The 20,930-nt window shown below is 44.5% G+C and overlaps 1 protein-coding gene across 1 annotated transcript in view; it reads right to left on the reverse strand.

Annotated features, from left to right (window-relative positions):
• GRPR (gastrin releasing peptide receptor) overlaps nucleotides 1-12,234 on the reverse strand; it is a 32,611-nt gene extending 20,377 nt beyond the window's left edge. Inside the window, exons 1-2 of the mRNA XM_080557779.1 lie at nucleotides 11,766-12,234; nucleotides 11,171-11,674 (exon numbers count right to left, since the gene is read on the reverse strand). Of these exons, the coding sequence (XP_080413905.1) occupies nucleotides 11,171-11,589 (419 nt within the window). The 5' untranslated portion in view covers nucleotides 11,590-11,674; nucleotides 11,766-12,234. The remainder of the gene's footprint in view (nucleotides 1-11,170; nucleotides 11,675-11,765) is intronic.
• Between the last annotated feature and the right edge of the window lie 8,696 nt (nucleotides 12,235-20,930).

The raw sequence follows: 20,930 nt of genomic DNA on the forward strand, positions 1-20,930 counted from the left end.
ATTGAATAAATCCACAAAATTGCTAGACTGTCTAAGCCATCAGCACCCTACGACAATCTATTTTGGGCCTATCTGCTTTCTGCATACTTAGTTAAGATTATCATTATTATGCATGACTCTTGGGTGAACATCTGTTATTAAAATCTTTAGTAAATTGCACATGGGCACAAAGACATCCCTGACGGGCTAGTCTTACATACATTGGCAGGTACTGCCTACTTTCTCTCTCTTTCCAGTAATTAACATTCAAACAGAAAGAAACAGGATGCAATGAACGGAGTGGCGTAGTTCTGAATTTTTGAAGCATGTTTTCCAATTTCAGTCCATGTACCTGCACACTGCTACATTAGTCTGAAATCTGGATGAATGGGAATTTCAATCCAGGAATGACTGGGGTCGACACTGAGACTACACACTGGGGGGAAGAAGGCTTACATAGTAACTATTTAGTAATGACTGTGTTATTCCTAGTCATGACTACCCAGAAGACAAGATATTTAAAAAATTAACTATACATATAGGAAGCAACAGATATAAAGGTCACTGGAGTAAATAGTGGATGTCCCATGGGCAATGCTGTCCTTATTAGAAAGACCCCCTAGCACCTAGGGTATTTATTCTCTGCAGGTGACCTTCATTCACGCCTGTGAATGAAACCCTGATCTCAAGTCAAAGATTTCGGTTGGGTCAGCCTTGCCATTTGCCGCAGTTCTTGAAGTTGGACATAAGACCTGCTATCTGAGGGAGGGATGGGACCTATGCACTGAAATACCTCCTTTGATTTCAAAACTAGTGAGCTCTCCAACACAGCCAGTGCCCCAGCTGGAGAAGCTCCTTGGTGCCAGCTAACTGCTGTGCAGTTCTCTGAGTGCTCAGCACCCGGTATGGACAGGGGGATGTGCTGGTGCCCACACTGCATGGTGTGGGATCAGGCACCACCAGTGTGGTTTGCTCATGCCAGGGCTGCTGGTGATGCTTTCCATCTAAGGATTTGCTGTAACAGGACAAGTCTCCAGTGTTGTCAGTGGTGTAGGACTGAGGGCATGGAACTAAAATTTTAACAGGGAAGCTAAAGCTGGGGCCTCAGGTGCAGACCCTTCATCTCACTAGAGAGTCAGCCTAATTTCTCTGGAAAGCACAGCCTTCAGTGCACAAAAGGAGCATCAGTGGTTAACCTAAACACATGAGGTAACTGCTGAATATCTTACAGAGCCTGCAATCGAAATTCATTGGAGTTTCTAAAAATGGCAGTTTCTCAGCCCCAGAAGTCCTGCCTGTGATGAGCAATAAATCAATATTGTACTTTGCTCTGACAGAGAAAGAAGAGCTCATCACTGACCTACAACTTAACAGTTCCTTACACCGTAGCACTTACACTACAGTGCACAGCCATGGCACCTTATCTTTATTTTGTGGAAAAAGGACAAAACGCTGTATATATATGGAACCTAAAAGAAGCAGGCTTCTTGAAGTTAAAAACAGCTGCCAGTGCAATGGACTGGGAATGCAAATGTAAAGTGAGAAATGCTAATGACACAATAGCAGCTGACCACCAGCCTCCTCCCTTGCCACACCTTGCCCTGAAAAAAACATGCAGGGCAAAAAGCTACGTTGAGTGAGAGAAAATGAGGAGTTGTGCTAGAACCTCAAAGAAGTAATTAAAAAAAATCAATATGCAACAGATGGGAAAAAAAACAAAAGTAAATGACAGCAAATATTGGAGTTTAAAAATGTCGGTGTCTGATAAGGAAAGCTGGAGGAACCAACAAAATATCAAAGGTCGCTGTGTGACAAACAAATGTGCATTTTTAAATACATCGGGAACAAAAAAATCATTAAGTCAGGCGTACATATAAACAGTGAAGATATAAACAATGATGGAGACAAGGTGAAAGGCAATCACTAGATATTTAAGCCCAAATGTGGAGGAGGTATCCATAGCTTGTGTGCAGTGCTCTAGATGTAGCAGAAAAGTCACCAGCTGTATTAAAGAAGATGTGAGCCAACATCTGCAAGCCCAAAACATTTTCACACCAGCAGGCCTGAATAATTTGCACCTAGGAGTATTAAAGGAACCAGCTGGGGAATAACTGGTGTTATTTTTTTTATTTTTTTTTAATTTTTCTACATATCTTGAAAAAATAGAGAAATTCCCGAGAACTGGGGAACTGGCTCCAAAACTGTGAAGTTCAAAAAGGTGGAAGTTGTGACTGAGAAAAGTGCAAGAATTTGGGCTGTTCAAGGCCAGTAGTAGATGGTAGAATGGAGAGGCTAATAATACTAACAGATGACAATTAATATTAATCCTTGTTGTTTAATGTATGGCAAGGTTAGTCTTTTTTTTTTCTTTTTTTTTTTTTTTCTGTTGTCACAAGGTTGTAGGTGATGTAAGAAGGGTGTGTGCCCTGCTGGCATACAAGCGAGCAGCCTGTTTGGGCATGCTTGCATGGGTGACCTTGTTAGATGTAGACTTGCCCAAGAGTGTGCCCAGACATGCATGCTCTTCCCTTCTCCATACATGCCCAGGTGATCCCTGCCTCTCTCCTATGAAACAAGGGTTAAAAATAGATGCCCTGGCTCAAGAAGGGGAGCTGGTCCAGGTGAGGACCCCGAGCCCCTTGGCAACCCCAGAGGGTCCCCAAACATGCTGGTAAAATTGTAGCAGTGCGTGAAGCCATTTGTAGCCTGGGTCCTGGGAACCTGCTCTAGCTGCAGTACTATTTACTGCAGTTATCAGGTGCCTTGGGCAAGGTATGAAGCCTCTGCTGGGAAAGTCTGCAGATGGCACAGTTACTGAGCAGACTGCAAAAAAATATGTCAGAGTGATTGGGATAACTGCCCATAGTCTAACAGAAGCCATTTTAACTCATATGAGTGCAGTGCATGTAGGACCCAAGTGAGCAGATTACGGCAAAATAATTGGGGGGCTTTCAAGGAAAGGAGAACAAGACTTTGGAGCATCTCTTATACACCTGGCAATCAAATATCCCATGCCATTCTTATGGTGTTATGGCTTTGGAGCAATCAGTATCTGAGCTAGCTAGTATAAAGCTGTCAGCTATGCTTATATGATGTGTATGTCCTTTCTGTGGCTTCATCAAAGATAGGTGTCCCAAAAGGCCATTACCTCCATATCAACTTTTAGCTCCATGTTGGGGCTAAATAGTCTAACACTATCCTTTACTGCTGTTATTAGTTCAATTATTAATAGTAGCAGGGAAGTGATGGTGTCTGTAGTGCCTCCAGCACTGTAGGACCATGGTGAATGGTCTGTCTGTGGTACCATATGCTTTTAAGAAGAATATCAAATAGCAGGAAGAGTTCAGAATAGCCTGCCAAGAGGAGATCGAATCAGAGAATACAGCTTTAAGCCAGTGTAGCTGGATGATGCCTTCCAAGGAGCCTTGATCACCACAAGAATGCATTTTCATATTGAGAAGATAAGCAGAGGTAAGGGATATTTCCATCCTGCTGAGAAAGGCATAGACAGATGCAGTGGTCAGAGGTCAGACAAATTTAGATTGAAATATGACAATTTCCAAGCAGTGAGGATAGCAGAATATTGGAGACCAATGAGAGGGAAAGGGCACCTTTAGTTAGAATATTTTAATGTTGCCTCGTGTCACTGAAATGATCTGTTTTAATACAAATGCCATGAGATACGCAGCAGCCTCTGTGTGTGGGTGAGGGCAAGAAAAGCAGCTGATCTGGATGGCCGGAGCCGTCAGTTCTGGCCCAGCATCTGCATCTCTGGCCCTTCCAGGCCATTTGACCAGCCATGGCTAAATCTCATGCTTCAGAGCTGTCTGCAGGTATGAAGAAATAGTTTTCACTCTTAGAGTGCCACTGCTGCTTTTCGTCCTGCCCTCCCAAGGAGCCACAGGGACTGTCCAGAGGGCAGGCAAGGACAGGGTGGACAGAGCTTTGGCAATGCTTTTCCCTTTGATTCTTGACAGTTTGCTGCACTCTGGCTAAACTGACTGCTAGCCTGTGGTCAGGAAGGCAGTTTTCTGCAAGGGACTCCATCTTTCTGCCTTTCTCTACATCACACATATCGGCTGGTGCTAGGATTCCTTTTGGTGCTTCACCACTGGAATGGGCTGAAGCATCACTTTGGTTTCTGCCCAAGACACAGGCTGGTTTCTGGACACTGAAATTCCCTGCTCTGCTCGATCAGATGGTGTGGGGGCAAACCAAAGAGCCTGCTGACAGGAGCTCGGGCAGGACCCCGTGGTCCCCAGCTGCTCACACGACATGGGTGAGCTGGGCACGCGGGTTCAGAATTGGTGAGAGGCAACCGGAGGGGTCTCTGCAGGGCTAATGCTTGAGTCGCTTTTCAAAATAAAAAGAAAACAGGTTATTCCAGAGGCTTTCTGCCAGCAAAGCAGATATAGGATTTTTCACTGCATATGCAGGTGAGCTTTTTCAGCTGAAATCCCTTTTCCTCTTTTTGGCCAGGCTGTTGCCCACCTCTGAATTCCACGTACGAATGCCTGAGCTGATGGGACTGGCAAATTCTCTGCGGCCAATTGCTCTCCTTGCTAACGGTGCACACAGCACCTCATACCACGAGACCATGACAACTGATTGGGGTTTTCAGGTTTTACTGAAATGTAAACAATAGGTAATCCAACTTTTCTTCCTTTTGATTGCTTAAATATTGACAGTCTCCAACACATTAGCACTGACTCTAGCCCTGGATTCGTGCGCTGGTCCCACTGATATGAATGGGAGCTCTAATGTTCCTGGCTATAGTACTGCATCTATCATGTTTTAGCCATCTGCTCCAGCTAATCAAGATACTCTGAAAGTTTGTGCTGTTGATCTGTTTCTCTTGGTACAGATGGATGCAGGAGCTTAGGAAATGAGAGCTAAAACCAAGAGTGTTAAGAGTGTTTGTATTGTATTGACACTGGGCAGCAACACAGTATCTAAGACTTGGAGAATGGGATGAAAGAGATACCTGTATCTCCCTGTGTGCACCTTCTGCCATCAGCACAGGAAGAGCAGCGGCAGGGCCACCATGCCAGCAGCACCGACTGGCAGTGCCTGCCCCGTGCTTCAGTGGGAGAGAAGGCTTTGGGATGGCATTCAAAGCCCCTCAGGACTTCTTCTCTGGTTTGGAAGGACTGATATGCTGGCTGAGATCACACTGGTGGATCCAAAATGCACGTGTGAGGGTATCATTCTGCCAGCTTGCATTGACCAGACTTGGGATTGTCCTGGTAGTTCAGAGAGCGGCTTTCTCAGCCACCCTTTCAAAACCTTCCTGAGGCTGCACACTAACTTACAGCACAAGTAAATTGCCCCAAAATTGTGCCTTGGTGACCTGAAGGGATTTCATGAATGTTGCTACTAGACTGCCTGGAATGAATTCATAACCACCGTGGACCTGACACTTTGTAAATGATGTATTAAAGAAAAGCATCATTCTGTAAATCAACTCTGTGGAAATCAGTTTGGCTTTTCATAGAATCATAGAATATCCCGAGTTGGAAGGGACCCATAAGGATCATCAAGTCCAATTCCTGGCACCTCACAGGTCTGCCCAAAATTTCAGACCATGTGACTAAGTGCACAGTCCAAACGCTTCTTAAATTCAGACAGGCTTGGTGCAGTGACTACTTCACTGGGGAGCCTGTTCCAGTGTGCAACCACCCTCTCGGTGAAGAACCTCTTCCTGATGTCCAGCCTAAACTTTCCCTGCCTCAGCTTAACACTGTTCCCATGGGTCCTATCACTGGTGATAACGGAGAATAGGTCACCTGCCTCTCCACTTCCCCTCGCGAGGAAGTTGTAGGCTGTGATGAGGTCCCCCCTCAGCCTCCTCTTCTCCAGGCTGAACAGGCCCAGTGACCTCAGCCGCTTCTCGTACGTCTTCCCCTCTAGGCCCTTCTCCATCTTCGTCGCCCTCCTCTGGACACTCTCTAACAGTTTAATGTCCTTTTTGTACCGTGGTGCCCAGAACTGCACACAGTACTCGAGGTGAGGCCGCACCAGCGCAGAGTAGAGCGAGAAAAGCTTTTCATAGCTTTATTTCAGGGTGGAACACTTAATCCTCTTGTGGAGCCATAATCTGGCATTGTAAAATAAAACGAACTGACATGTAGATGTTACTCCTTCTCTGGTATTGTATGTGTTATTAATAGTGGGAGCAGGAGACATCTAAAGCTCAAAAGGGATGAGTCCACCAAACAAATATTTTTTGCATATTCAGAGACTTCCTTCTAGAAATTCTGGGTCTGTTTCTTTCCTTCCACCACTGATTTTTATTTTTTTTTTGGGGGGGGGGGGGGGGGGGAGAGAGGATTGTATGGGTCTTTATTTCTTACATAAACAAACTTCTTCATGAGTTCAGAGGAACATCAGAAGGTTGTGGCTGTGACCCACTCCAAGGGGTCCAGGGCATCTGGACCCACTGCTGCATCCCTGCATCCATACCTGCATCCAAACACTGAGGTCAACATTTGCAAGACTGATTGCCATTGTTAGTAGCCTTATTTCAGGCCTCAGAGCTCCTGTATTACTGCAATTCCTGCTGTCTCCAGCTGGTCTCACCAAGGTAAGCCACCTACCCTCATATTCATAACGTCACCCCATGTGTCTCCCCACAATAAATGTCACTGCCTCCTATGACTGGCTGGCAGCAGCTCAGGGTGTCAGGCATTCCTGCAGTTTTCCAGCACTAAAATCTGGATAATGCAAGGTGCTTAAGGTAAAGATTCCGTTTGCAAACTCCAATTACGCTTTACACTTGCTCTGTTGTGTACTTGTAAAAGAAACATTACTTCAGGAAGGCTTCATTGCATGAGCACCAGGGCATTTCGATTTTTTTACAATCTCAGCAAAACAGTGGGCAAGTATGATCAGTGCCTGACAGCTTGCCTAATTTAAATGCAAATGTCTAAACCCTGTCAGTCATGGGAGAAACAGTCAATTAAATAAAGACATCTCCCATGACAAGGGCAATTAAATGGGCTGCTTTTCCTCTTACTGTGCAGAAATTTTCCTTAATTTCTTGTCACTTGCCGAGCCAGCTTCGGCTTTTCTGCCAGGGCTCTCAGCCCAGGTGTGATCGCTCGTGCAGGCTGCCTCTATACCTTGAGTCTCTTGCAGGAGGAGGGCAGACAAGCAAACTGAAGCTCCCTCTTTGCAGGGGTGAGCTGAAGAGTAGCTGAAGAAATCTGCTGCTCTGTCAGAGCAGAAGAGCAGCTCAGACAGATGTCCTTCCCCTGTCAGCCTCGTTTGCAGCCTTTCTAAAACACACAAACATGCATACACACTCATCGACTGCTTGTTTCCTTGCTCTTGTATACTCAGCCCTGGCACCTTATCGCTCCTGGAGGGTGGCTGTAAGCACACCACAGGCCTTAACCCTGTCCTGGCTGCTCTGTAAATCTGCCAGGCTCAAAGGAAAAGTCTCACAGGCAGCTCCCACTGCTCCTACAAATGTGGCCAGAGAGATGAGGACACTATGCAGCCATCAGAGTGGTCTGGAAGAAAATACATTTCTAATATTGTTAAATCTATTTTACCCTACCTCACACTCTCGAATAATTTAACTTTAGCCTGATGCAATCTCTTGGTTGTACACAGAGCCAGGCTGAACACCCAGGGACCCCATGGCTATGTCCTATGTAACTAAACCTGTGCAGATCTGCACGTGTGCATGTGCACACAGAGCACCTCGCAGCCTGGGAGACTCCCACCGCAGGAAAAGATGAAGCTGGCAGTTTGTCCTTCTGTTTTATTCTGAGAAAGGTTTGCAAGCGAGCAACCAATCCTCTGTATAACCTCTGGGTCTTGGTGGGTCAAACCACGGAGCTGCTTTGAGTGCTCTGTGGTGGAGGCTGGCACTTACCTCAGCATCTGCAGTCACCAGGAGATGACAGAGTCGGTGTTATTGACCCTGCCTAACACATGATGAAGTGGAGATGGAAAGAATAATAGTGTACCTCAGGACACCTCTGCCCCCTTGATGTGGGGTGAGCACAACGTATTAAAACTGGGCCCCTGGTCTTCAGAAGGGGATGTAAAGCAACAGAGATGGTTTGTGGCACTGTGGTAACTTCTAGCAGACTTTTCTCACCACTCTCTGCCATAGCGTATTGGCTCATCACATCCACCCATTGCTTTTCGTACTATGTTTCAATGGGCACCTCTATGGGAATAACCCTGTTCTATCACACTGCTTTTTCTTTGCACAGCAGATTTCTGATCCCAGGGATACCAGGTCTCTAGGCATTACCACGACACTGTCAGCAATGCCTGCAGTTGTTCCTACTAGCTTTTTGTTAATAGAAGCTGACTATAATTGAGCGTTTTTTTATCTTTTTTTTTATTTTTTTCCTCAGAAAATGAATTATAGACAAAAGTCTGTGGTGCACCGACAGGTCTCCCTTTCCTTGGAGACAGTGCTGTGAAGTGTTATTCACATCAGATGGGTTAGGAGGCTTTTCTCTCTAAAGGTCCATGGCTTTGATTCATGAGAACAGGGAAATTCACGTGTTTTATGTGAGCATCTCAGGCAGGTTTCATGTTAAACAGCAAGACTTTGTCTGTACCCAAGGAGGAAGGGAAGTATCCTGACACAGTGGTTTATCCTATCTCCTCTGGAGGTACCTTTCTCCATGGACTATGGGACACCTTGCTGGCTATCCTGGAGGGGCTCCTCCGTTCAGACAGCAAAAGCTGAGGGAGATGAGCTGTGCCTGAGCAGTGTCACCCACCAGACTCCTGAGTCCTCCTGTTACCCTGCTCTGACCACAACACCCTCAGACATCTCCCTGCAGGGCTGAGCTGCTGCTCACCCTTTCTGCAAGGCCACATCTGACCTTGGAAGCAGCCTGCTATGAAACCTCTCCACACTCCAGGGTCAGCATCTCCTTGCCCTAGGGGCCACCTCAGAATGCTGGACTAATGGTCCCTCTGTGGACTCAGGCAAGCATCACCATGCTGCTCACAGCCAAAGCATGTCTTGGAAGTTTTCCCTGTACATTTTAAGTTTATTTTCTTAATGATTCTGAAATGATTAATACTGTGTACTAGAGTTTGGGGTGACATTTCTCAGAAAATATAGATAGACTAATGGTCTGTGAGTTGGCAAAATGTAGACCATATTATTCCATGAGAAAATTATCCTAGCACTGCTGCTAATATACCAAAATGAAAACTTCAGTAAACCTAATATATAAATCCTGTTTGTGGTCCAGTGCACAGCAGTTAAGATTCATAGATCTAATAAAGGTAAATGTTTTATTATTATCTCCTTCTGCACTGAACTAGAGATGCATTCAAAGACAGCAAAATTGTCCCTTGAAGATGGGAACATAAAGTCTTCTCGCACACACGTGCCCACCTCCCTTATAGCCAACTGGCTTGGAAAAGTGTTGCAAAATTTGATTACCAGTGCAGCATGATGGTTAAGAGGATTCAGACAATGCTGAAGTTGGGAATTTAAAGTCGCCTAAACCCAAGCTTGCTACAGCTGCTGTTTTCTGCTCTGTTGACTTACTTCAGGCAAAAAACACTATTGATGTGCTGCTCAGTAAAAGCATTTGCCTTGTTTACTTTATGTGGCGTGATGAGACAGCAACAAATCTCTCTAATATAATCTTCTTTATGATGCATTTTTCTTTCCCTGACACTTTTTTTAAAACAACTTTGACCAGAGCTTTGGAAAGATGAATTCCCTGGAGAAATACTTATTTTCCTAACATTTTCTCCAGAGCAGGGTTCCAGCTGTCACAAGAAACTCAAGGGTGAAAGTGTAGGTGATCCTTTAGTAAAGAGTTTGTGCAGTTTTCCCATTTTCCCAGTGTTTTTACAGTAAATTGTCTGAAGACTTTTGTCTGCACATAGGCATGTTTGTTATCTGCTATTTGGGCAGGCGGTGCTATTTTTATACATAACTATCGCAGAGGAGTTGAACTGCTGTGATACAAAACATATTGACCATTCTCTGTCTCTGAAACACAGTGTGTGATCTGCGTTTATTGAAATCCCATAAGGTATATTGAAATGTGTATGTGAACAACCCTGAAAACTGAGCATAAACAGTCTGATATTTTAAACTAGGAGGTTGGGAGGAGACACACAGCATGGCATGTAAGGCACTACCTAAAACAAGGCTATTTCCACTTCCTTGTGACCAAGACAAAACTATAAGGATTTTTCTCATATGAAATCTTAGTATTTCTGTGAAATTTCCTATGTTTAACATGGTGACAATGTATTCCTTAGTCTCTTTCTGAAGCATCAAAATTAGAAACAAGACATCTTGGCCTCTATGATGTGCATATGAGCTTCTGTGAAGGCCAACAGTCTAACAAATACTTAAAATCTTTTCATAAAGGAAGGCTTCCTTCTTCAAAACAACATTTGATTTCAAGGTCTTTTGATTTTAAATCTAAATGCTCTGAGATAATTTTCCAAATCCTCACAGAAATCCAAAACAGAGTTGGATTATTAGAAGCTTATCATCTGCAGAAAACCTTTTTCTCATATAGCCTAAAATAGCACAGCTATTACATGTTCTTTTCACCAAACTTTATTGGAAGACAAAGTTTCCAAACCAACAGCACAGATCATTTTTGATTGGCTACGGGGCAAAGCATTTAATCAAGGGAAATGTACTGACTACAGTGAACTGAGATGCCTGACTTCAGGCATCTTTATTTGAGTACTTTGAACATATTTCATGAAATGTTGCCTCATATGGTGTTAGCCCTAAGGAAGCAAGCCACTAGAAAAAATTGATTCTAACTGCACTTTAAATTGCTGTTCCAGTGCCTTCACACTTCATGAAGTATGGATCAATTATCTTTTTGGCAAATATGGACATGCTGTCTTTTAGTAGAGCTTCTTTCATGAATAGCTGTTTTTCCTCTCTGGGCTTGATCTGTTCTTGGTTTTCTTTTAATTAAGTTAGACTAGTTGCTAAACTGCACAGTTTAACCCAGAAAAAGTAACCTGCATTCAGCTTGTTTCTTCCTCAAGTTTTGTGCTCATAACCAGCAGAAATTTAAAAGAATGTGTTCTTTTTCCAATGTTAGGTTAAAAATGTCACTTATGAGCAATGTATTTGTGACCTGAAAATAGATGTCCATAATTGTGCATTTTACAGAACTGGAAATATGCAGAGTTTTCAAAGCTACAGCAGCAGGCTTACCTGTCAGCTGAGAGAGCAGTGAGAGTGAAGACTGACACCCCTACAGAAGTGAGCTGTATGAAGGGGATAAGTTTACATCCGATTCTGCCAAAGAGCCACTCATCAGCAAGGTACCTACTGGCATCCACAGGCACGCAAGTCACTAAGAGCAGCAGGTCTCCCAGAGCCAAGCTGGAGATGAACAAATTAGGGACATTTCTCATGGATTTCACAGTACAGAAGATCTTAATCAAAGTGATGTTGCCGATAAGGCCTATCAAAATGATGATCCCGTAAATGGTGGGGATGGCGTAGAGGAAGGCTGGGTAGAACCACTCATCGCTGAGGATGGAGAGGTTTGCACTCTGGTTGACAGAGATGTTGTAGAGAATGAAGCTATCCGTTTCCAGGTCCAGCAGAAGGCACTCTCCAGATGCCATTGTCCTACTTTTCTTTTCTCAGAAGACAACTTTTTGAAAATCCTTGAATAAAATTTCTTCCTTTGATTTTGCTGCCGCTTGGTTGCTTTAAACAGTCAGAAAAGTTTAAAAGTCATTTCACCTTGTGAAACGTTTTTAAAATAAATAAAACAAAAAAGCCACTGCACGTTGCTTACCAGTACAGTTTCTGTAAGTTGAAAAGAGAACATCTTTTACCAGAGTTTGAATCCTGGAACTTGTCTTTTCCTCGTTGCCTTGTCTTTCTGTTAGCTGCTCCCCAGCTCTGGAAGGCCATTTATCACATTCAAAGCCCAGTCAGTGGGAGGCATTTTCAAAATCAAGGCTAGTTAATTTCCCAGCTCCAGGTCTGCCGAGCAGAACGGAGTCCGAAAGGAGGGAATTGCAGCCAGCAAGAACTTTTGGTAGTTGCCGTCATGCTGCTTTCCCCATATCTTCTGGCTTTCAGCACCTGCACTCCCCGGCCGGATTTAAAGTGAGGGAAAAGCACGGCTCCTCTGACGGCTCGGATCCTATAGGCAGGATCTTCCGGACGTCAATTCTTCCCCGGCTTCCCATGATGAGAGCAGGATTGCTTTAAATGATCGCAGTCATTCCGTGGGAGCCGCCGGCTAGTGCCGGGGAATGCCAGCCACCTACTGGACAATCTCATCACTGCCTGGGTAGGAGAAAAAATAGGGGGGAAAAAAAATCTCCGTTAACTCTTTAGATGAAAAAAGGTCTGCTCACTAATACCTCGTGAGATGAGGTTCACCGCCTCGCCAAAAATAAAAATAATAAAAATAAAAGTTTATTTCATACTGCAAATAATGTGACCAAAACAGCTTTTGGGCATTCTTAAATGAGAGCACACTTACTTTGTTTGCACTCCAGTATTCAATTGTTCCAATGAAAGAGTATAATGATATGGAGCCAAACTCATCCCCCAGGGTAAATGAACCGAATAAAGCCAATTAAGATAAAATCAGCAACATAGTTAAAGCAGGCAAATGCATATTAACACCATGCACCTGCAGTTAACCATGGAAGGCTGAACTCTGCACATTTTTTGTTTATGTTTTAATTTGGAGGTAACAATAGCAAGGGACAAAGTTTACTGTTCAAGGTGATCATTGCTATTTATGAGATACCCATCATAATGGCATCTGTAGGTAACACATGTTTAGATGCAGCAGAGAGGGACTCGCTCAGATTACAAAAGTCTGGAAATGCTCTTTCTTAGAGCTTAATTAAGGTATAACCAACACTGATGGCTTACGGCTTTATATCAGATAGGCTATTTATGATTATATACAAGGACTTTCTGGACTGCAGAAAAATACAGCTAATTTGGAATCCAGCCTGCAAAATTAAATGAAGCTGTAATTTACATTTCCCCTTGCAACTGCTCATTTTTGCAGGCAAAAAGAATGTTTTATCAACTGCTAGAAGTACTTGGAAGTGAAGGAGATGGTGATTCAAATCAGACATTAGACGACAAAAGTGTGATAATTGATTTGCTGAGAAGGGAAATATATCAGAACATGATCTGGAAAATATCCAGGCACTTGGGAGCCATGTCCCAGAAAGGGATCATAAGAGGGAGACTCCAGGAGCCGTTTTTCTGCTTCATTCTTGTGACCCAGGTCAGTGTTTTCAGCTGCTTTGCTGCTGTTCACTCAGTCAACAAAGGACTTATGTGTACCCTTAACTTTAAGAAGGGCTACTTACATATGTTTTCAAACCAAGCACCCGAGAGAGTGCTGTGCTGAGAGCTCAAGGGAATGGAAAACAAGCCAGATTTTCTGGTATTCCTTTCAGACAAAAGCCTGTTTTAAAAAATAGACCTTAGGTTTCCAATGTTAAAAAAAAAAAAAAAAAAAAAAGAGGACGCAGAGCAACTGTGCTATTTGATCCAGGTGCACTAGAAAAAGTGCTTCAGTGGGTTGGGGCCAGCCCTGTGCAAGGCTGCCAGGTTGGGCAGAGCCCAGCTGGAGGCAGCACAGGGTTTGGCACAACAGAATACATGCTGGGGGCATGGAGAGACACCACGGGGCTACCAAAGCAGCCTGTCTACACTGCGCAGTGGGACACCTCTCCCAGGAGTTCCCCCAGGTTTGTTGGGAGTCTGGTCAGAGGGACTTCACAACAGAAGAATGTGTGCTTCCACGAGGATGACTGAAGAACTAGAGCTCCTCTCCTATGAAGACAGGCTGAGGGAGTTGGGGTTGTTCAGCCTGGAGAAGGGAAGGTTCAGGGCAGACCTTACAGCAGCCTTCCAGTACCTAAAGGGGGCCTACAGGAAAGCTGAGGAGGGACTCTTGGTCAGGGGCGTAGTGATAGGACAACTGATAATGGCTTTAAACTAAAAGAGAGTAGATTTAAATTAGCTATAAGGAAGAAATTCTTCACTCAGAGGGTGGTGAGGCACTGACACAGGCTGCCCAGAGAAGCTGTGGATGCCCCATCCCTGGAGGTGCTCAAGGCCAGGCTGGATGGGGCTTTGGGCAACCTGGTCTGGTGGGAGGTGTCCCTGCCCAGGGCAGGGGGGTTGGAATTAAATGAACTTTAATGTCCCTTCCAACCAAACCATTCTGTAATTCTGTGAACCTCTGGGATTTGTAAACCCACAACTGAGAGCCATAACAGCTCCAGCTCTCACCACGAGCCTTTAGTCTTCCAGATGGACAACAATATGATTCATTTGCCAAAAATCCTCTAGTACAGCCACTAAGTCATGATTCATCACAGTTTAAATGATTATATGCTGACATTTTTCATACTGTTACATAGTGAACTTTGTGGGGTGAACAAAGACAGGAAAGGGAAAACCCTGCTGGAACCACTTGTTATCTTCCAGCAGACTTGGATTTGGGTCACTCTTCTGTTCTTTTGAGATGAGTGTAGGCAGATCAGCATGTCCCAGGTGTTTTCACATGTGATGGAAGAGGCTTTCATGTTCTCTGAGAAGATCCACTTCACCTTTGTCATTGCAAGGCAGCTATTTCATTCCAAGAAAATTTTCGAGTCTAAAGTAAAAGATTTCTAGTTTTGGGGGTTTAATAAAACCAGGCTTCAGGTTTTAGGACAACCTCTTTTGATCATAGAGAATGAGAAATTGAAAATACACACAGAAAAAAAAAAAGAAGAAAAAAAAAGAAGAAAAAAACACTACAGGTTCTGTGAAGCCTGAAACTTAGTTCAGATTACAAAAATATTTATTGTTTATGTCAGACTTAATAGACTGCTTTGGGTTACATGCCTGCTACCAGCATGCAGGACACAGGCTGTATTCACACTTGCCTAGCCTACTTCCCCACAAGTAACTTAGAAATGTAGAACACGCTTCCCAGAGATATTTTTGTCTTGTCATAATTTGTATATGAGAAGTTTTGTTAATTATTAAACTTTTCTTTCATCATAAAATGAATGCTGTCTAGCATTATCTTCCCTGAGCAGACAAAACATTTGGGCCTTTAAATGAGCATAGGCACCTCTGCTGTAGTGTTCATTTCAAGATCCCAAACCTCCCTCCAAAACAAGGTAAGCATCATTATCCATATTTCGCTGGGGGTAACCTTCAGTCACATGCAGACAAAAAGTGACTGGCACAATGTTACTTAACAGGCTGTTGGCAGAGTTGTGAATAGAATAATGCAGGTCTCCCAAGCCTGGTCCTGCATTGTAATGTTTTTCTGCTGGACAATGAGAGATTCCACAGATACTTTCAATAGATGCTTTTGTCAGTTCTCAACCTTTAACCAGCCTCTAAATGATAGCTGCAAAGAGACTATCTTCTTTCTCCTTAATTGTGCACAAAATTTGTAAAAAAGGTCCTTGAGTAAAATTTTCAAAAGCAGTTAAACCTATTTGAAAAGTAATGAATTTTAGGCTTCTACACTGCTCATGAACTCACCACCCAGAAATGGAGCCAAATTTTTAAACGAATGCAACCCACATTGAGAGAAGTACATGGGGACCCGTTTTTCAAAGGAACTCAGCAAGCTGCAGCTGCCACAGTGACAGCCACAGGCAGATTATCAAAGAGCTCAAACACCCAGTGTACTGAGATCTTTTGAAAGACACTGATCATTTACTCTTCATATCTAAATTGGCTTTTTTTGAAAATCTAGTCCAACAAGCACAGCACTAAACTACTCTCTGTGTATTAAGATGAGTGGAAATTTCCCCAGAGAAATTAAGATGTGGGACACCTTCCAAACAGCTAAGAAACCTCGCAGACTTCAGGAACACAGACCCTGTGAGGTCCCACAGGAGATGCTTTGGTGATGGGAGGCAGAGGACGCTGCTGTGACCACCCACAGACTCTGTGGCTGGCTCGAGCCAGCAGCACGCTCGAAATCACAGAGGTGGAGGTGATGGGGGTCATCCCCCGGAGAGCATGGCTCTTTGCTGAGGGTGTCATGTTCATTACTTTGCTACTAGTAAGACTTTCCTTTGTAGCAGCCTCTTGAGCACCTCCTTGGAGGAGGAGGATAAAATACCTTCCACAGTCAAGTGTCAGAAAGGATGTCTCTGGACTTAGGGCTCTACTGTTCCTTGAGAACTGGGTCACTGGGGCTAGGAGCAGTGACAAGGGATTGTTCCTTGCTGAGCTCATCCATTGATTTACCAAATATTTCCCTTCAGCAAATTATCTCCTAGAGGGAACAAAGTGATGGAGAACATCCTTCCTATGATCTGTTCAAGTAAGGTCTTCATTTTCACTGCTGTTACCCTGACCCGTTCACATCATGATCTTTGTCTCAGTTCACCTCTCTGTTTCAGTCACTGAAGTTAACAGTAACTGTTTACAAAAGGGTAATTTTCTAACTTAGTCCATTCCAGAGATCTGGTTTACAGTAGAGCTTTACAGCAAGATAATTACATTAAAATGTATATTTTTCAAACAATGATCTGGTCTCATACCTGCATAACTGGAGGTCAGAGGGGGTGGAGAGGAAACTGAATATAACCCATGGTACAGAAGTCTCTTGAGTGTATATTACATGCTGATTTCTTGTATGTGTAAATATGGAAATGAAGCATTGTCAGGTTTGCTCCTTGATCAAGCAGAAGATGCAAATCCCAGAATGTGAGGCACTCCTACTGTGCCTTTGAAAACAGCTTACTCATCTTAAATTAGACAACTCCTTCAGTTTGTTATTGAACTTCATAAATCCTGTACTCACTCCCAGCATCTCATCATGACACAAAGTCATCAAAAACAGACACGGCTGGAGGGGACGTCTGAACTGGATAGCACCTAGGATATGTGCATACAGGCAAGGAAGGATTTGAAGGAGAGAGCATGCAGACATTTATTTACAGGAATCTCCTGCCAGGCTTGATAAAGCAAAAGCGTAACAGCATCTAAAAATGCAGCGAGACAAAGGCTGAGTGTTGGACCAGCAAGAGGAAGGAACTAGACCAGGCTTTGCAAATGTAGGATGAGGAGGGACTTGAGAATACATGTATGAGATGCTCTTGAGGATGGAGCAACAGGAAAAGGTGCAGGAAGAGTGTCGTGTGAGCAAACAGAAAGGGAAATGACCTTGGCAGCAGCCCTCTGCATATATTGGAAGAGCACAACCGCACTTTTTTGAGATCAGAGAAAACAATGCTGTAGCCGGGAAGATACGAGACACTGGGCACCTGTGGTGATTTCACACAGAAGTGTAGCTAAGCTCCACTAGAACCACTCTCTCACTCCCCCTTCTCAAAAGAAAAGGGGGAGAAAATGCAATAAAAAAGGGCTCATGGTTGAGATAAGGACAAGGGAATCACTCACCAATTACTGCCATGGGCAAAACAGACTCAGAATAAGGAGATAATGTAATTTATTGTCTATTGATAGAAGAGTAAAGCAGTGAGAAACAAAAAGCAAACTACAAAAAGCAAACTAAACACACCTCCTGCCCCCATCCTCCCACTTCTACTTCCTCTCCCCCGAGAGGTGCAGGGGAACAGGGAATGGGGGCTGCGGTCAGTCTATAGCACTCCATCTCTGCCACTCCTTCATGGTCCCTCTCTGCCCCTGCTCCCCGTGGGGTCCCTCCCACGGGATGCCGTCCTGCCCGAACTGAGCCTGCGGGGGCTGCCCACAGGCAGCAGCTCTTCAAGCACTGCTCCCACACGGCTCCGTACCACGGGGTCCATCCATCCCCCAGGAGCAAACTGCTCCAGCACGGGTCCCCCACGGGCGGCAGCTCCCCCCAGACCCCCTGCTCCTGCGTGGGCTCCTCTCCACGGGCTGCAGCTCCGGCCCGGGGCCTGCTCCTGCGGGGGCTCTCCATGGGCCGCAGCCTCCTCCAGGCCACATCCACCTGCTCCACCGGGGGCTCCTCCACCCATGGGCTGCAGCGTGGAGATCTGCTCTGTGTGGGACCCATTGTGAGAAACACTCCATAGCCAATAACTTAGGCTCAGGCGAGGATCTCAGTGAAGTAGTAATTTATTTGCGATTGCAATGGCGGGCGTCCCACAAGCAGGAGCGCACCTACTGGTTCCAAAACATAGTTTATATGCTTTTTGATGACAGGACCCTCCCCTGTTTCCCCACTGAATGGGTAATCCAGGTTCACAATCTATCTGATGCTTCACAGACAATGCATGGCCTTCAGTTGCCGGCCCGTTAAATTTCAAATTTCTTTTGTCTTTTTTACTGTTTGGAACGGTAATGTTTCTTCACTTATCTGACTTAACACCGTGATTTTCACCTAACTGTTCTAAGGAGTCTGGTTGTCTGCATTTTACAAGGTCGCCTGCTAAGTTTTCTTATCACTGCAAGCATATCTCAATACCCCATTCCTTACCTTTAAACAATGTAACTCTGCAAAAACAACATTTTTATTCCCACACCATGGGCTGCAGGGGGACAGCCTGCTCCACCAGGGGCCTCTCCACAGGCCGCAGGGGAACTGCTGCTGTGTGCCTGGAGCACCTCCTGCCCTCCTGCTGCACTCACCTGGGGGCTGCAGGGCTGCTTCTCTCTCCTCTCTCTCCCAGCTGCTGTCACACAGCAGTTTTTTCCCTTTTCTTTAATCTGCTCTCCCAGAGGCCCACCCAGCATTGATCCCTGGCTTGGTTCTGGCCAGCAGCAGGTCCCTTTTGGAGCTGGCTGGAGTTGGCTCTGGTCTGACATGGGGCAGCTGCTGGGCTCTGCTCAGAGGCCAAACATGAAGCCCACCACTACCAAAACCTTGGCACGTAAACCCAATACAAAACCCTAGCAGTAAAAGAGATAGGAAAAGCTTCATCCTATATACAGACTCTCTCCTCCCCCCTTCAAAAGTGATAGCTATGAGGATGCAGAGAAACAAACAGAAAGCTGGCTTGAGTGATAAGCAATCAGGAAAGATGGCAGCAGAGTGACCTTGGTGCAGAGAAAACAAGATCTCTGCTAAACATGCTGAGCTTCTGCTGGCAACTGATCACTACCAAAGAAACATCACAGGGGAAGATTCCTGTCCTGTCAGATGGAGGCAAGACAAAGTTGGAGAGATTTGAGAGTCACCTGCAGGAAGAGAAGAGATGAGATTGTGGATATGGACTGCTCAGAGTGGAAAAGAAGAGAACCAACTGAAGAGTACCCTGAAACCCCACAGACATCTGAGCAAGATGAAAAGAAGCCATTAGAAATGCTTCAGAAGGGAAGAAGTGGGCAGGAGAAGAGAGGTCAGTTGAATAAATCAGGGAAGGCCAAGATTTTGGGTTAAGTGTATGTTGAAGCATATTATCCTAAATAGATAATTGGCCAAGGATAGTGTACAACTTAAGCTAGATTAGGCTGAAAGAGTTAGAGACTTTTGTGCTAGAAAGGATGAGGATAGCAGCTTTAGAAAGGGCAAGGAAATTGCACACACCCCATGTTTTTCCTCTGTTCTCTACTTATTTCTGGAGGGCATTTCCAAGCCAGACACTTTGGTCAGGAGTTCCTGGAAGGTGAAGGCAAAAATCTCCTGCTCTTGGCCACCAGCAGAACCAGCACTTTCCTGAAGTTGCTGGCACTTAACAGGGATGTGGAGGCATTGCCCTAGAGAGACAGCCAAGTAGAGCAGAGCACAGGAAGGCTGCAAAACAGGTAATCTTAAGGCTCTAACACCAACTTCAAGGCTGAAAACCTACCTTAGAGGCACATTTTTTCAGGACCTGCTGAAAAACTTCTCTTTAGAGAGCTGTGAAGTCCACTGGGACAGGTGGAAGTTATGTCAGTGCTGATTTAATAGACTTTACTTGGTAGGTGAAATCTGGATAGAGTCAGCCTCAGCATTTATTTAAATATTAACACTGGCAAGACTGGACAGGAATGCTAAAGGCCATTAACATCTGTGTGAAACCCTGAACTGTGAACATCTTCCCCAGCTGTATCACCTTGCAGACATTTGTTTCTCCTGGCCCCTGGCACGCAGAAGCAGTGTTCAGGAGCTGCAAGCCCTTGTAGCTCCTACCCTGGGCTGATGGGTTCACTCAAGTTTCACCCCTGTCCCTGTCCCATCCCAGTGCTCCCGTGTGGGCTCTTGGAGTTTGAACATTCTCTCTTCCAGTGCTGTTGCTGATAAGCAGCTGGTGCAATAAATTATTGCTGAATGCATGCTATTCTTTCCATTTTATAATGAAAGATGTACTGGAGATGCATTTTTTTATTTTTTAAATCTTAGTTGCCATGGGAGAGAACAATTCCCCAGCTACAGAAAGACAGACAAAGATGGCAATATTGTTATTGTTAATAATAAAGGTGGTACTCTGGGAGATGGGAACAAATGAAACACCACAGTGTCAACTACTTATTTTAAGAGAAAAAAAAAAAAAAAAAAAAAGAAAAAAGTAAAATTTGTTGTCAACAAGGTTGTTTAAACTTTTTTTTCTTAAAAAGGGATTTCAAAGCTAGCTGGCAAAAATCCTGAAGAAATGCACTGGAGAAACACAGCAATGTAATATTACCATTTACCATCTTTATACTGTACCTGAGGGATGTTTCAGAAAGCAAATCACATAACACAGAGGCATTCGATAACGATAACTCTGAACAAATTGTTTTTCTCGACATCTACTATCTGATTTGCTTTCTATTATCTTCTCTCTCATGAGAAGGAGAGGAGATTTCAGATAGAGGCTCTAATTTGCCTCCTAACTTTAAACAGAGGACAGCTGCAGTTGTGACAGCAGGGAGCAGACCCCACAGATGCTCTGGGTTGAGCCCTGGATGAATCCCAGGATCCACCTTGCACCTCTGGGCCCAGACCTCCACCCTGTGATGTGTGGCACAGCAGCTTCCCATAGAGAAGGAAAAAAAAAAAAAAAAACCAAAGAAAAAGAAAAAAAAACAAAGAAAAAGAAAAAAA

This window comes from Anser brachyrhynchus, assembly GCF_964034855.1.
Source record: "Anser brachyrhynchus genome assembly, chromosome: 1".
Classification (NCBI taxonomy): Eukaryota; Metazoa; Chordata; class Aves; order Anseriformes; family Anatidae; genus Anser; species Anser brachyrhynchus.